Source organism: Pomacea canaliculata, linkage group LG4 (genome assembly GCF_003073045.1).
Source record: "Pomacea canaliculata isolate SZHN2017 linkage group LG4, ASM307304v1, whole genome shotgun sequence".
NCBI classification, from domain to species: domain Eukaryota; kingdom Metazoa; phylum Mollusca; class Gastropoda; order Architaenioglossa; family Ampullariidae; genus Pomacea; species Pomacea canaliculata.
Window position 1 is genome coordinate 14,271,879 of NC_037593.1, and position 17,115 is coordinate 14,288,993.

Genomic DNA, 17,115 nt, shown 5'->3' on the forward strand with positions numbered 1-17,115 from the left:
AAGGTTGTGTATGCATTCCCGCTGTGACTTATCCTCGTCCGTAATTACTCGGAAAACTCAACCACTCCTTCATGCACGTGCGCGCATGCGCAGTTTGCGATGCTGGGTAAGGGACGTCACTGCAATGTCTATCACGCACACTCCATCTAACTATTCGCACGATGCCACCTCTCCTCTCTGTGAGATGTTTTCTCAAAATCTGCAGATCGTCTAGGTGATGAATGATGACCGAGGTCGTTATTTAACAAAAAATGTTATCAACCGATAATCAGGACGGCCGCACCTAAATCATCATTTTTCTTTTTCCTCATTTTATTTAGTAGTGGAGAGGGGAAGATGTTTAATAAACTTTACTTCGAGCCAAAAGTATTTATTAATTTTATCTGCTGAATGAGTTACGAAACTTGATAAATGTCTCCCTGTTCCTGTAAAAGCGAGGTAGCTTATCGCAACAAATAATGAGAACAGTTTTTGCATTATGATATACAAAGTAAGTCATAGTTTAGAATTATCTTTTAGAACGTAAGAGTTTTTCATAAGAATATAGTTATTCTCAGTATTAAATTGTTGAGTTGACGTTTTCTCCAGAACGGCAAAAATTTTGCTTGACCGTGTCTAATCTATTAAAAGTGTTATTATTTCATCTTTTTCTTTTGTTACCTTCAAAGAAATACCTTTAGCAGGAATTAAGTGGCACAACAATGCGGTCGGTATGTGATTGAATCTCGATGAGTAACTCACTGAGAACCAATCAATCAGTTCATCAATTAATAAATCGGTCGATACTTGTAAAAAAAAAAAAAACTCGTCTATTACACAAGGGAAGTAATCAGACTGATGGCAGGAAGAGATAACCGACATTGCCTGCAATAGCAAGGGAGACAACTGGAGTGTTACCGTTAAAAGCATGGTAAAAGAAGAAAAAGAGAGAACGAAATAAGGAATGGAGAGGAAGAAGGAAAGAAAGTAATCAAACACTCAGTGAGACGTAGTATCTCGATCATGTCTTCTTTTCGTGCAACGTCTCTTTGATCTCTTCATCCCACTCCATGTTCCCCATCTCTACATAATGTGAAATCGCCTTTAGGTGAAAGCACTGTTTTCTACCAAACTCAACACCAGCGACAACAATGCCATCTCTTCTCTCGCCTTTATGGACAAGAAGCTAGATTTGTTGTATCGTTGGTGCTCCATAATTATACGAGCAGGCTAGAAGCTTATTTAACCTGTTTTCTCCCTCTCACCCATCCACACCCTGGAAGATATTGTTTGTCCGTGTGTGGGGAGGGGAGGGTAGGGACTTGTGAGCTAATCATTCTACCTGCGTGTGTCCGTGGGTTTCAATAGCAAGGGGCTGTAATAAGCTCTACCATCCTTCTCGGCCAGTTTGAGGAGAGCTGGCCTGTGAACACCGATCACGATGGGTGAAAGAGTGGTTCTGTGCTTGTCTCTGTTGTTTCTGAACTGTGGATGCTTCGGTTCCCCTGCTGTAAGTCTATTATTTTTAACAGCAATTAAATCCAAAGCAATGCGGCGATGACAGTTTAAAATGCAATTAAGTTAGCCTTTAATTAGATTATTGATGTTTCTTCCAAAACAAGGGAGCATAAGCTGGTTCTTCTTCTGCAACTAGTCCTAAAACTGCAATATCTCACCAGTTGCATCATAACAACACGTTAACAGACTCCACGTGATCGCACTGAAATGACTTCTTAGTGAATCAAGAGCGAGGGTGTGTTAGTCGATAATAGTATCTTTGTTTGTATTTATTGCACAATAAACGATTGTTTCTATCTGATCACTGGCTAATACCTTTGTCCAACTGTCGTTGACACTGTAACAGCTGAGTTAGCAAGACCATGTTTATAGTGACTGTACTAATGAAGTATTGCTGTAGAATCACAACGAGGCTCAGTCGTCGAGAGCATTTGACGTTAGTGCTAACCATCTAACGTGATTCTGACTTCGCAGAGAGCGAGACGTCAGGCTGCGGCGTCAAACTACGCCATCCTGTTTACGCCCTTTGACAACCTCTCCCTCCTGATGGACCTGCAGCACGTAACTATCTGCGTCGGACGACGTTGCGTTTTACGTAGACAGGAAACGCGTGTTGCGCATGCCTCCGAAAAGTTCACGTGACAAGCGCGCTTCCTGTGTGCGTAACGCGAGATCTCAGATGAGTTCACTCATATCACATTCGAGACAATGTTTAACCAAGTTTTGTGTTGAAGGTCATAGAAAACCAATGTTGTTGTTTTTTTGTTTTTTTTGCCAAACGTTCGGAATAACCATGGTCAACATTTTAAACCATGTCTGCTAGTATATTGTCCGTGCATCCGTCAATGCAATTTGTGGGACTTTGGAGACTTGATGCGTCTACGCTCACGGGTCGCAATTATATCTTTCCCACGAGATTCTGCCACTGGTTTCTTCTACAAATGCGGAAACACCTCAACTCGGTAGCCGACTACCAAAGCTCGACCCAAACCTATCCTTTTCGTTGCTCCACGAACTTGTATTACTGGACTGCTGGCAGACGATTTTTTCCAGTTAACTACTAAAACGAAGCATGAGACTACAAAGCTTCCGGTTTAGTCACATTCTTTGTTTAGGCTCGCCGAGACTAACAGCAGATCACTTCGCAAGAGGCTAAGCGTTAGTACTGGCAGACAGCAGTCCACCTTTACACGTCCGTGGTTGCTCAATCATTCTGCCAAATAAAAACCTTAACCCTCGCCTAACCTCCAATGCAGAGTTATCGAGTAAAAAGAAAAAAAAAAGTCCACACACACGAGCTTTCCGTGGAATAATTTTAAAAACTGTATACAAAAGAATAAATAAAAGAATCTGTTAGAAACCGAACCTACAACATTTGCATTCAAACACTCTTATTGTCCACTGCACTCTAGCAGCTCCAGGACTAATCAGTCACTAGTTCATGCACTTCGAATTACTGCATAAATTAACAGTCGATACGAACACGCGTGGCAGAAACTGGTGGAGAAACAAGTATAGCCGCTAACCTGGGGCGGAGTGTATAGTCGAGCTAGCTGTATGTTAGCATCACACAGTCAGCCAAACTCATTATGAATTTTAGCAGTTTAGCTAACTGCACGGCCCCTGGTCGACTAGCCACACTACTCCATACACATCCCGCTGTTTTGTTTTAGAGTTACATCACAGTCAAGAACAGCGAGTTGCACACGTGCTACTACATCAGCATCTTGTCGTCACGGCACTCGGCGCTCGGGCTTGCTGTCCACGTCTACGTGAGTCCTCATCGTCCTTATTCACCTTCTTCTCTCCTCCCTCGCTAATATTGCAGGTCTTGCATTCTTCTCTTCATCCTCTCCGCTTGTTTTTACTTTTGTAAATATAGACTTCTCAATCACATCAACAATCCTTCTCCCTGTACTACCCAGCTTTACCAACAGCTATACCTGAGAAGTTTCATTTCTTAAAGCCCACTTTTCAAAATGCATTTTTCTACATTGTTAAGACAATCTGTATCCCACGTTAGTTTTAGTTTTCGTGCGTGTCCTTCCGCTTTCTGCCTGCCTGTTGGTACCTCGTCCAGTTCTTTGGCCTGTCTGCTGGTTCAGTCTCTCGTAACCTTTGACCTCGGGTGTCTGCTCCACGCTGCAGAAACAAGGTGTGTCATCACTTCACGCGGAATTCGTCGAGCAGCGAGTACCGTGGTCCTGGGTACTTCATAACATGCCGGGGTCAGAATTCAGCTTCTGCACGTCTAACGATCGTCACGTGCTGCTGCAGTCCCCAGATCAACCCCCTGAGGGTCAAACCCCCGGAGATCAACCGCCTGGAGGGCAACCATCCGGAGATAAACCGCCTGAAGGTCAACCACCCGATCAATCGCATGGAGGTCTGTTGTATCTGTATCTCGTTTCGCACAGACTAGGTGACAATTTTTCGTTTTTGAAGAAAATCGACAATCGAATACTTACAAAGGACCTACAACCCCTATCTTCACTCACACACACGTGGCTTTGAGGTATGGCTGTGACGGTGTGGCTGTTGGTTGACGCACGTGAATGCCAGCGTCCATGCCTCTGCTTGTTTGCGTTCGTGGTTTTCTGTATTTTTCTACGATGACACCTGGTCTCACTGTTGCACCACTATTCCGCAGATAACGCACCAGTAACTCCGAAGACACAGCAGAAAGTCTCCAGGCCCCCAGGAAGCATGGACAACCCCCCGGTCGGTTGAGGCTAGACCACTGGACAATGTTCTTCTGGACAGGTCGCTAGTTCATAAACACTGCAGTGCTCGAAAATTCCAGAATTCCCCATCCCTGTTCGTACTACAGTCAAATCTCCCTACTATGCCACCTACCGGGACCGAGCAAAAGTGGCATAGTAGAGAGAGTGGCATAGTAGAGAGGGTTCGTAAAAACGGCTTTATTTGTTCAAGTTACCCGTCAGTCCAAAGCTCTCAAGAATCGTAAGCTGGCACTAGCTGTCTCCTCTCATTCTCCCCCTCACCTCTTCATCCTCCATCCCTCCCAACCACATCCAACCACCTGCATCCTGTCGCTAGTCGACCCCCTCCCGCTCTCCCTCTGTCACGTGGCTGTCACCCGGCCAGCGACCTACCCCCATCGCCACCCTCCACCCTCCCTGTGTGCGTGCTAGGTTCCATCCACCTAACTGTGATGTCCTACACTACCATAGAGTATAATAATCGAGCACTGCGCGGAATTTCACAACTTGTGCCTTTTAACAATCACAGAAAAGTGGCATAGTAGCGAGAGTAGGGGTGGCATAGTAAATTTTTTTTTTACATTGAATTTATAGTCGGGACCAAGCAAAAGTGGCATAATACCGAGAGTGGCATAGTAGCGGGGTGGCATAGTAGAGAGATTTGACTGTATGTTATTCTCTCTTTGAAAAAAAATGTCTTTAATTCACCAGTTTCTGACCTTTACACGTCTTTCACCTTATTCGCGATCTTCTCCTTGGTCCTTCATTAATTTTCAATTATCAAGTCTCTTTTGTGTACAGTGCAGCGACCTGGTATTAAAAGATTGTGCGTAAACATGTCTTGGGTCTACATGGAAGAACTGTTGACTGCCAGAATGCACGTGCATGAAGAACTAGCCTGAGCTTGCTAGGCTTAACATCACGATAATAAATAATACTTGATATTATTATAGAAACACAGAGAACTTCCAAGAACGCCCTCTCTCACTCTCACACATACTTCTGCCTGGAATCAGTTTATCTGATAGCAATTAATCTCAACATAACTTTCTCAGCATGTCGATTTACAACATGGTTTTTAATTGCTCTTGTTCCTTACACAGTGATCCAATGCCCAACCTCCAGTTCTCATCCCCTCTCCTACCCAACCCCTCCTGTACTCCTGTTGCTGTATAATCCCATATCTTTATAACTAGGAGACAGATCTTTTTCACAAAAGTGCAATAAAAGGGAGTGAATTTTGAAGAAAAAAAACAGCGATTTGGGACACACATACATAAATATTTTTTTTCAAGTAATGTTTCTAACCTATGAATGCTATACAGTATGCTCAGCGGTTTTAAAAACAAATTTCTTAAAACCAATGGGCATGCTTGCCGCTACAAATAACTGTTGCCATTCGGGTAGTGTCATGCAAGTCGACGTCCTGCACAAAGTCACTTTCTCATGTTCTTCCACAGACACACTGCCAATCTCTGCCCAACCTACTTGTCCCTGCCCAAGTCCCAATATTGAAAAACCCATGGACTGATTTATCTTCAATGATGGTGACACGGTCTCAAGTTATTTCTTACAAACTGGACAAGCGAGTACAGGTCACCAAGCTACATCTGAATATGGTGCTAATGCCAGCCCAGTCCCCTCAATGTCACATGACTTGCCTACAAAAGGGCTGAAGGTGAGCCAGCGCCTGCATGCAAGAATCATAAAACACATGTGATATGCACTGCAGGTCCTTCCCAGCCACACCCACTCTATATGACTTCATAATCAAAACTGTGCATACAAAGCCACCATCTTCATGCACCAACTCCCTCATCTGACGCACTCATTGTTTTCCTAAATGCAGACAGGATTTTGTTGTCAGCAACTCCTTTACAGTGGAAATAATTGCACATATACCTCAGGAAGTTTTGCATTTTTGACTGAAAATTGCTAACAAAACACTTGCCTGCTACACAACAAAACACTGGAAGACAGGTGGGGGAAACAGTTGCTTGACAACCTGCCTGGAAAGAGTGTTAACATGTGCGTTTCCAAAGTTTGCTGGTGACCTGTTCGTTCTGCAGCAGCAAGCAAGCCAAATACCAGCAAGGATCTTACAGTAGTTTATGTCTGTACATGTAAAAACTGAACGTTTGTAGACTAAAGAAACAAAGATGGTCAATGCTGTGAGGGTGTACAAAAAGCCAACCATCGGTTTTAAACGGCACATTTGAAAACAGCCTTACAACCATTTTAAATCACTATTTTGCGCAAATCACTTCAAACAAAACCAAACGACTTGGTTTTGATGGCTAGGGCCAGTTTGGCACGCAGTGTAGCTTTGTTGGAGTAGAGAGGGATGTACAGGCGGGAAATGCACGTATTAGCAGTGGGGAGGTGCTCGTCATCTGCTGGGCGAATGGTGATGCTGGGCATGGGTTGGAAACCTTCCTCACTGGCAGGGAGAGCTGGACTTGATGTCCAGAAATAAACCTGTTGCCACAGCACAGAGAGGAAACACCATGAATGGTTCATGCTGTCATGTTCTTGCTTCACAAATGCTTTGAATCACATTCATGAAAGACTAGACAGAAAGAAAATAAAACAATAAAAGGAAAAAAAATCTAGGAAAGGAAAAAGCGAAAGGAAATTGGAAGGCGAGAAGAATAAAATGTTAAGCAGGCCAAAACACACACTGACAAAGATGTGTGCTTTTCCTGTAAACCAAATAAAGAAACAAAAAACATTAAGAAAATACTAGAAAATAGGAGAAAACTCGATTTGAAGCACATTATTAGGTCAAACAAGCAACCCACCAGGTCCTGTCGTTCAACATTGTTCATCTTCTCCACTACAGACCAGAACCAACGCTTGAATCTCTGAACCCTCTCACTGCTCTCCCCTGCAAATGCCAGAAATGAGCATAATAGAAATAAAATGGATGAAAGACAAGCTAAAAGATACTTTTGTGCATTTTCCCTTTGCTCCATTTTCCCCTTGTGTAAATGGAGAAGAGTCCGTTGCTGCCGTTTAAATGTCTTATTTTAAGTCAGCAATACCACCAAGAAAATAGGAGAAAATTAAAGGGATACATAAAGCTGTGGTGACGGTCAAAATGTTTAAAAATTATGTTAAGTTACAATTGCAAATGATTCGTTTCTTACTTTATTACCACTTATTAGCACTATTTCAGTTACCGGTGTTTATAAAAATAAAAAATCCAGTGAAATCGACCATTGTGTCCTTCTGCCGAGTAACCGCGATAGCTTTCCGAGATGGTCAAACAGACGAACTTGCGTGTGACTTAGGACCAAGACAGACAGCAAGTGTCGGTGATCATTGCTAGGATTTGAACTCGTGATCGGTGGTGTCTCGTTTTAAAGTGAACTTTTCAAAGCACAGTTTTAAAAATTATAGAAAAGTCTCTCTCATTTGGTAAGCAGTCTTGGTCATATGTCATATGGTCACGTGACAAAGAACGAGACTTCGTCTAAGCAAACGAAAAAGTCCTATGTAATTTCTCTTCTTAAACACAACATGCTACAAAACCTTCAACCTTTTCCACATGATTCAAATTGACCCTACTCTTTATGAGATTCTGAGCAGCTTTATTTCACCTTTACAATCCCTTTAAGTTGTGACCTACCACTCTCATCATTGAATGAGGTGTAGCTGATTAAGGTCTGGACATTGATGTCACCCACTCCATTCAGCAGGAGACGAAGATCTTCAGCAGTCAATCCTTCAAGTGATGATGATGGTATGACATCAAATACTCCCATCCTCATGTGCTGCACAGTCAGTATCATCATCAGCATGATGTCATTCCGCAAATTTCTTTTAAAAGAAGACCACTGTATATCTTACATATTGGTCATAGACTACGCTTCTTTGTGCCATCACTCCCAGCATTGATGATAAATATTGTTACGATGAAGTGCAATACAGCATCATAAACAACCATGGAGGTGAGTTTACAAGCACGCATTATATAACACTCTACAAACACCCTACACCTGCAGGCAGGCACCCACTCACATCCAAAAAACAAAAACAAAACACAAACACCCCTACACAGAGCGAACAAGCCATGCCAGCTTTTACCTTAAGTGCCTTCTCTTGGCAGTGGATCATTCTCATTTGGGCATATTTCTGTACATAAAGATGTACATTGGATGCATTCACCTCAATCTCAGCACCATCTGGCTGGAGCTCTACTGTCTCTCCACCCTGTTCACATTGTGACCAACAATGAACACATGTTTACATCAACAATAGGCCCAAATACAATTACATCAAATTGAATTTCCTGAATAAATCTGAAGTACCCTGTTTTAAAGTAGGATTTTTTTTTTTGGTAAACTGTCCACATCATCCTTAAAAATAATATTGAGAAATGTAGTAAAATTACATGAACTGAAAAAGAAAATATTTTTTTATGTATTACAGTTCAGAAATTATCTTCAAGGTTTCAAATTTTCTTTGCAACTGTGCATCTAATGATTTTCAGTTACATTTTAAAAAAGGGAGGTCCAGTACCTTTGCTCATGGACTATACTGACCTCTTCAGCACAAAGCTCAACGGAGAAGTTGAGGTCCAAAGCAGCAAATATGAGGGAGGCATCTTTGGTCTCCGAGTCCTCAACAAGTGTGCGCAGTGACTCATACATTACAGGGTCAAAGAAGGCAAGGTCATGCCAACCAATGCGACGACCCAACAAATACTTGAGGACATGTCGGTTGAGAAAGAGCGGGCAAATCTCATTCTGTAGTAGGCAAAGACCAATGATCCTGGACACATGACAGATTTTATTTCCACAACTTTGTCTTTCAAATGCTAGAATGTGTATTGCTTTCCCTCTCCCTTCCAAAAAAGTCTTCTCAAATGATTTTTGTGTTTTCATAAACTCAACTTACATGAGAAGCCATAGAACCATCTAACAGGAATCTTTTCAATTGAAGTTATTTCCATAGAATATGCTACAGCAAACACTACTAAATGTTGTAAAGCACATTTTTTCAAACTTGCCATCTTAGTGACAACTGACCTGCCAACATTCCTAAAAGCGTTCAGGCGTTCAGGTGTGTTGCGTCCAGCTCGTGGGGAGTAGTAGCCCCGTTTCCCTGGCTGCCAGAATAAAGGGGCATTGTCTTCACCTTCGTCATCTTCCTCTTCTCCAGAGCGGGCAGCAGTGCCTGCTGTTCCTGCTAAACTACCAGACTTCTTGTTCTTGTCAGCTGACAGGTTGAAGATGTCCAAGTCCAGCAGTGACTCTGCACTCTCTCTAGATATAAATAAACATTCCACAATGTGATACTTTCATGCCACTCAACAGTCACTCATGTACGACAGAGTGTTGTACATTTTCCACTGAAAAGCAGGCACTCTTTACAGTGAAACTACCTGCAAATCTACTAATTAACCTTTTAACAGCTGTGAAATTTTTACAGCGTTAACCACAATGGGGTCCATCCATACCATTTTGCCATTCATTTTCATGATGAAATTTCATCCACGATAAATCCACCACTAAAGTGTAAAAGTCAAAAAATTTTAAGATGTTGAGATAAACGGTTCATGTTTTATAAATACTGAAACTTCGGTTTGGGTCTGTATGAACCCCAGCGGCTGCTAGAGGGTTAATCTGCAAATTGATATTTATTTATCTGCATGAGGAGAAAGTCTAGCCTCACAATTCTACAAACTATGGGCAGCTGTAAACATTGTAAATTAGCTTATTTCTGCTAATTAAACAAACACCATTCCTGTCAATCGTTTGCATATTATTAGGCACTGTTGTGCCTGAGAAGCTAGTCATTCTGTTTACAGTGTGTTGATCTAAGTTCTTGCTACCTGCATTTTACAAGCTCATCATAATCATCAAAGTTCCCCATCAAGTAGAAACGTACATCACTCAAGAGAGCTCAAAATCACATAAAATTTGCCAAGGTGGTCTAAAACTGTAAATGATATGGCATTCGGAATCATCATGTAAAACATTTTTGTATGACATCACTAAGTCAGATACAATATTAACACATACACATTCTCTTGAACATTCTTCTGTAAATGGCCGATAAAACTCTCAACAATTTTATCTAAAGGGAAAGGGTAGGAGTGATGTCTTAAAACCTTTTGCATTATGTAGACAGGAAACATAGCTCATCACCATTATATTATTTTTATTAGCAATGAAGTAAAAGCTCAACCCTGGAACTTACCTTCCATGTGACAAGATAATATCCAATGCCTCGTCCACCCGTTGTCGAAGTGTTTCTTCAGAGGCGAGTAACAGAAGAAGCTGAGCTGGGGATAACTCCAGCAACATGCCAGTAATCTTGGGAGCAAGTGACTGTTGTAAAGAAAAGATGCAACAGTATTTTGCCTTTATTCACTCACAGGATAACATATATGGGTGATGCCTCCAGCAACTTAACAGTGGACTGCACATGCATAATAAAAATGATTTTAATAATAATTTTTACTCCAAAGCTATGTAAATAAAAATGGACACAATCTGAACAATTTTTTAAATGGAGTTTTATTCCTTAGCAACGAACAGAAAGATGTTAGCGTGAAGATTTTCTTTTCAAAAAATGATAGCTTATGTTGTGCATACTTTATATTTTATGATTTATTTTTAAATCCTTCAAATTCTTTTGAATTTGGGTGTCAAGGTAAAGGTTAATGTCAAAGCCAATGGCTTAACAGATGCATTAGGCCTTGTGCCATAGAAATAGAATCTGTGGGAATCACCATTATATCCATGACCATGAAGATGCAATGACTAAAAATAATTTGTGCCCAATCTGTGATAACAGATTCCCTGTTGGTTTGATCATCAGGATAACTGATCTAATATACGAAAAGTTATAATCTCCCATTTAAAAAAAAAAAAGCCTACTTTGTTGGTATACTATTTCAAGAGGTAATCTTCATTTACTCAGGTTCTCCAACAAGCAGAATTACTCTACAAGTATATTTTCTTCGGCATTCTCTGTCTGATGTCTTTCCAAACCTAACATCCAAGACGGAAATTCAGAGAGAAATGATACTGAGATATGGACTTACTGGCTGAAGGGCCTGGACTTTAGGAAACAGTCTTTCTCCAAGCTGTCGCCTGTACACTGTAAGGCTGGTGTCCCCAGATTCTTGGGTTGATTCTGTTGACGATGTGCCAGTACCAATGCCACTGCTGCCTCCTCCACTGCCTCCACCTCCAGTTCCACCACCACCTCTGCCATAAGACTCTGTTGTTGGCATGTAGAATGGAGGAGCATCATAGGACAATGTTCGGCGGGATTCGCGATCTCCACTTCGGCGCACTATGGAGCGATGGCGATCTCGTTCCCGTTCACGGTTTCTCATTCGCTGAATCAAATCTATTGGAGTGACAGAGACTTTATGCAAACATTCAATAAGAAGATCAAGTATCAAGCAGTTCTATCACGGTTATTATCTGCTCTCTACCCACTTCTCATCTTGGACAAGATCTAGATACATCTTTTGGGATTATGTGTCAGTTCCAAATGGGCTGTCAGGATTAAATGCTGCCAAACAACTGACAGATCATGAAGTGATGTGTTTGAGAGAGAGAATTAAGAGAGATCATTGAAGAAAAAGTGCCCCAAAATAGGAAAAACCTTTAAATTTCATGATAAATCAACAAGCACTACAGTGTTAAATAAGAAGTACTCACTGTAATTCATGGACTTGCCACCCACTAGCACCCCCTCAAGCGATGGCAATTTTTCTTCTGACAGCAACGCCTTAAAGTGAATAAGAACATATAAGAAGATTTAAAAAAAAATCTGTACAGACATAACAAAATAAACAAGAAAAGGATGTGAAAGTGTCAGCTGTTTGATATTACATTGTCAGTAGTTTTAAGTTGTTCACGTGTGTGTACAGTTATCTGCTCAAAATACCTGACTTCTACAAAAACTTACATTTGCAACAGCCGTGTAAAAGCTGCGAGCCACCCCACTGCCTTCTCCTGGCTCATCCTTAAAAATCACTTTCACACGGTGTGCAGCCAGAGGAGTGCTGGAGTTGTTGGTGCGTCGGTTGTAATGGTTGTTGAGCTGCCTGAAGGTGTGTGTGATTAACGCTGACCTTTCACGTTCCACCTGAAAGCACCAGGTGATAGTGCAAAAATGCAAAATGCTAGCACAAGTTTTTAGCATCCCTCTTGCATAAATATCCTTCTGAGATACAATAGTCCTAATGAAAGAAACATTGCAAACTGACATTTAAAGGAAAAGAAATAAATCCAACAAACTTTCTCCCCCCACCCCTCCGAGTTCATTAATCTAAATAGATCTGAATGCAGGTAACAGTACATTAGTAAACACATGAAGAACACATCTTTTGACGTGGCGAACAATATATTTGGTCCAACCCCCCAAAAGTTTTGTTGTTACCATGAAATAAACAGAAAAAAAGGCAATGAACGTAAACCATGATGACATGCCCATATATGAAGTCTTCAAGACAATTTTGTTTCAATGTAAAAGACACTTCTTAAAGCTTTGTCAAAACTGAATTTTTACTTGAGAATTATTGACCACTATAGGGAAGGAAGTTGTGCATTCAAATGTAGAATAGATTCTTTATAGAATTTCACATCTTGTGCCTTATTTCTTAATCTTGACCTCATATAAAAGTAAAGATTCAAAGATAAAAACTGAACAGTCATGTCAGCCCATACATCAAGTGTTAGGTCCCTCTGCTGATTAGTCCTGAGTTTTTCCATCTCTCGGCGGAAGCGTCCTTCCTTTACGGGGAAGCCACCCAGCTCACTTATGATGGAACCTGGCTCAGCACCAACGTCATCACAGAAGACACGCCCAAAGAGGTCAAGTGCCAAGCGCCAGCGTCCAAGCAGAATATCATGGGAAACTATGTGGCCAATGGGTGTCTGGAATCTTTTAAAAAAAATTATGATTAGCATTTCTAATGTACACAGTTGAGTGTGATGAGAAGGAAATCAGTACAGCATCCTCTTGCACTCTATATACCATCATGTCTAGGAAACTGCTTCGTGTTGGAAGATGTACTTGTGTACACTGAAAATGTTCCAACATGCACTCTTGTACACACCTATCTGCACATATGTATTTGCCAGCAAATGAATACACTGTCATTTACAGGTACAGAATCTGCAGACAGATACATCCACATATTTACCTAGTAGCAGTAACTGTGGCAGTGGGTGCAGAAGCTGCAGACAGGTTTGTCAAAGAGGCAGAGTGTGGGGGAACGAGTGACTGGTCGCTTGTCTCAATATCTACTGTGTTGGAGACATTCTCGTTGGCTCCAACCAGGTCAAGTGGAAGGTCTTGGCTGTGAATTGTTCCATCACCAGTACCAGAGCTGTAAAAAGAATAAATGCTTTTCTTGGAATCATATCAAATGTAGCCATACAGAAACCATAGTTCCACAGGAACACTGAGGCAATGCATCAAAGTTTGATTCGGGTTAAAAAAAAAAATTCTAGCATTGTTTCAATCACAACCAATCACCTTGAAAATCAAATGATAAGCATATTTGCCCTTGTTTTAATTTTGTTAGAGATGTTAATGGATTAAATATATTTAAATTATTCATCTGCATGAAATTTCTACAATTTACAGGTTAAAGAAGAGATTAACACAAATTTAACCAGTGCATATGAGCCTAAAAACCCTCACCTAGAAGATATAGAGGCATGGAAGCCAGGGTTGCTGAGGCTGTTGCCACTGCAATCAGATTCTGGAACTGACTGCCACTGTCCAGTGAAGAGCTGAAGGAAGCAACCGGGAGGGGTCGGGCAGGAGATAAGGATGCTCCTGCAAGGGTAGCCTGGCTCATTTCACAAGCTGGTAGAGACGATGAAGATGATGACAGAACTGCATGACCTTCCTGAGATGATGACACAGATGGTATGAAACCCGACCCATCTGGAGCTGTTGAAAATAAAGCAAAACCAACTGTGCTAGAAAAGATCATAGAAGTACGAAGAAAACTACAATTTGTATATTATAAATATTTATATGTGTCATATCAAACTATAGAAATCATAACCCATTATTAAATAAAATAATGGAAACAACTTAGAACGATCAGCTATATCTTTTAACATTTCCTTGCAAACTCATTCGCAGGTGACAGGTAGGATTTCTTTTTTCAAGATAAATAAGCCAGAGAATTTCACAAAAGCATAAAATCAAAGATTTAGGGTGAAAAAGACTTACTGGCAGTGGTCTGTGTTGGCAGTGAAGAAGCTGTGTGCATGATTACACTAGGCTGTGAAATGTCTGAGCGGCCAGCATCTAAGGACATGCGCTGTCCACCGCTCACTTCCATGCTGACAGGAATAATAGGCCTCAACATCTCTCTCCCTGTCCCACCCTGGGGGACAGCAAGAGATGATGACATCTCCACAATGACACCTGATGATGAAGTGTCCTCTTCAACTGGGCCAGTAGCCACTGTTTCAGGTAAAGGGTCAAGGTTGGGAAGAGGCCCCGGGGAACCACTCAAAGCCTGACTTAAAAGATGGTTAGCATCCCTGCTGCGGCTGGGACTGCCAGTGGCAGAGAGAGACAAATTAATGGCTGCGCTCTGAGGTCCAAGAGGCAGCTCCAGTCGCTGAGCTAAGGGCTCGGCGTGGGTTCTTATGCGATTTTGTAGTCCCTGATATAAAGCACTATGAAAGCCACGAACTAGTTCTGTGCGATTGTCTTCAACTCGTGTTGTGAGTGACAGGTTCAGTGGAAGTTTCTGGAATGGGCTGCCGGCACGGCTGCTTTCAGCACCATCACGTGCCTCTACAGCAGAAACAGACCTCGAAAACACTGTAGGACGAGCCATGCCAAAGAGGTCCTCACGCCGAGAATTAGGTTGCAGCAGATGAGGCTGATCGGCTAAAGGCAAAGCTTCTACCAGCGGCGTATGAAAAGCATCTGGAGGTGGGCATCCTAAAAATATTGTTGAATCCGAGCGCTGGAAAAATGGATGCTTGCGTCCAACTTTGGCCCCGCCTCCGCCACTCAAGGCACATTCACTCTCTCCCTCAAGACTTTCTGTATCCATGGTGATGGAAGTAGTGACCATATCATCGTCCTGCTCATCGTTCTCATTCTCTTCTCCATCTTGCCAGGAGATGACGGAGATGCCGTCCTTAAGAGTATCCACATCAGACTCTGGCACCGTGCGCATGTAGTAGATGAGGGCATCAAAAACGTAGGCGGAGTGCTTCAGTGCAGAGATGTCGATCACAGGCAGGCTGTCTGCGTGCTCATCATTGTGTGACCGCATCAGTGACAGGGCATAGCTGAGGAAATCTCGCCGGGCTGAGTTACCATCAGCTGAGGCAGGTGTTGAGGCCACTACACAAACAGGAGAAAAGGATCAACATTTTACAGCAAGTATAATGAAACTTATGATGTGCCTACTGCAAGCTGAAATATACAAGCACAGAGGTGGGGAGAAGGGGGTGCCCAGTGTAATGTCTGGAAACTGAAAAAAAAGTAGACTCACAGATGGTACCAAACCGATGTCGTCGACGTGTGTCAATCACTTGCAATGGGCGTGGCTCATCCCGTGGAGTGGGGCGCTCCCTGGAGGTGCGTAGATGGGCGGAGTGTAGAGGGTGGTGAGGGCAGGAAGGGTCAGAGGAGTTGCTGAGAGCAGACCCAAAACGTAACTGTGCTTCGGTGGAGTCCATGATAGCCACTAACCAGTCCCATGTTGGACGAAGCTGCTCATCAGCATAGCTCTAGACAACAAGAAAAGACTATCCAGTGAACACACAATCTTTTCCTTTCTGTTCTGATAAAGAGTCATGTGGATCAGTACTAATTCAGCTGCAATCCACCATGCAGAAATGTTTATAACATCATGTAAATGAACTCCAAATCACACATGCAAAATATGCCAAAGAAGTCAGAAAATGTAAACTGATTTGGCATCAGTAGTCCAAAATATTAAAAAAAGGTTAGGTTAGAAGTCTCATTTTCAGCAAAAAGCTGGAAAGTCTCAAATCCCTAGCACCTTATGGAAAGGAAAGACTGATAAGACATGATAGTTTCCAAGATCAAGAACAAAATGATAGAATTAACAAAGACATGTGATAATGCCACATCAATAAGAAGTGTGTCAGCATGAAACATGATAATAATTTCACAATGGATGTATTACATATATATCTGCATGTCATGATCACATAAACTTATATGTATATACACATTCATGTAAAAGAAGGGGCTTGGAAAATAAGAAATGCACATTGCTACTTAAGCCTGGTTAGCCATGAATCAACAAAGAAGTATTCGGGTTGTTTAAGCCCCGAGCAGACAGCTAAGCTGCTTTCACATTATATGTTTTGATTTCTACGTATTGGAATTGTGATGTGGAGAATATAAATTCCTCTGATGGAAGAGTAATAAGCATCATTATCTAATAAAAGATAAGGAATTGCAGTCCTGGACATTCTCAGGGTGCTGCTTGCAGACTTTTTCTTCATAGTAAACACAGTTTACTGTACCTATGGTCATTATTTTTACCTGCAGTTCTTGTTCCTGTTGCTCTGTGATGTTCAACACGCAGGGAAGATTGGGTGCTAGGGTGTGGTAGTTCTGTAGCATGTTCAATAGATCCGTCAGGAGGCGCACCACGATGCCAAAGGCACGTGCCAGCTGCGAGGCTGTAGTTGCCATGGTGATTGCAGCATCCTGATTTGTGGAGGTGATGGCCGTTGAGATGCTGGTACCACGACGGAGTGTCCCAGGGTCAATGTAGATCAGGTTATTTCCAGAAGCTGGTAAGCAACATGGAACAATGAGAATCAGCCACACGACATGGTAGTGCATTTTAAGAGGGAAGTACGACCTTATACTACCTGTTTAATCGTATAAATCCAGGAAA

At 42.0% G+C, this 17,115-nt stretch overlaps 1 protein-coding gene and 1 long non-coding RNA gene across 2 annotated transcripts in view; one reads left to right on the top strand and one right to left on the bottom strand.

Annotated features, from left to right (window-relative positions):
- The first annotated feature begins 2,618 nt into the window (after positions 1 to 2,618).
- LOC112561409 lies at positions 2,619 to 4,435 on the top strand. Its single transcript, XR_003098673.1, has 3 exons — positions 2,619 to 3,269; positions 3,646 to 3,883; positions 4,148 to 4,435. It is a non-coding gene; the product is annotated as an uncharacterized LOC112561409 (long non-coding RNA).
- An 828-nt stretch (positions 4,436 to 5,263) lies between these two features.
- LOC112561560 (E3 ubiquitin-protein ligase UBR5-like) overlaps positions 5,264 to 17,115 on the bottom strand; it is a 38,569-nt gene continuing 26,717 nt past the window's right edge. The window contains 17 exon segments of the mRNA XM_025234118.1: positions 5,264 to 6,698; positions 7,022 to 7,107; positions 7,852 to 7,996; positions 8,310 to 8,435; positions 8,768 to 8,996; positions 9,254 to 9,490; positions 10,428 to 10,558; positions 11,278 to 11,588; positions 11,906 to 11,975; positions 12,156 to 12,335; positions 12,917 to 13,133; positions 13,396 to 13,581; positions 13,724 to 13,730; positions 13,899 to 14,153; positions 14,442 to 15,578; positions 15,730 to 15,967; positions 16,755 to 17,008. Of these exon segments, the coding sequence (XP_025089903.1) occupies positions 6,486 to 6,698; positions 7,022 to 7,107; positions 7,852 to 7,996; positions 8,310 to 8,435; positions 8,768 to 8,996; positions 9,254 to 9,490; positions 10,428 to 10,558; positions 11,278 to 11,588; positions 11,906 to 11,975; positions 12,156 to 12,335; positions 12,917 to 13,133; positions 13,396 to 13,581; positions 13,724 to 13,730; positions 13,899 to 14,153; positions 14,442 to 15,578; positions 15,730 to 15,967; positions 16,755 to 17,008 (4,022 nt within the window). The 3' untranslated portion in view covers positions 5,264 to 6,485.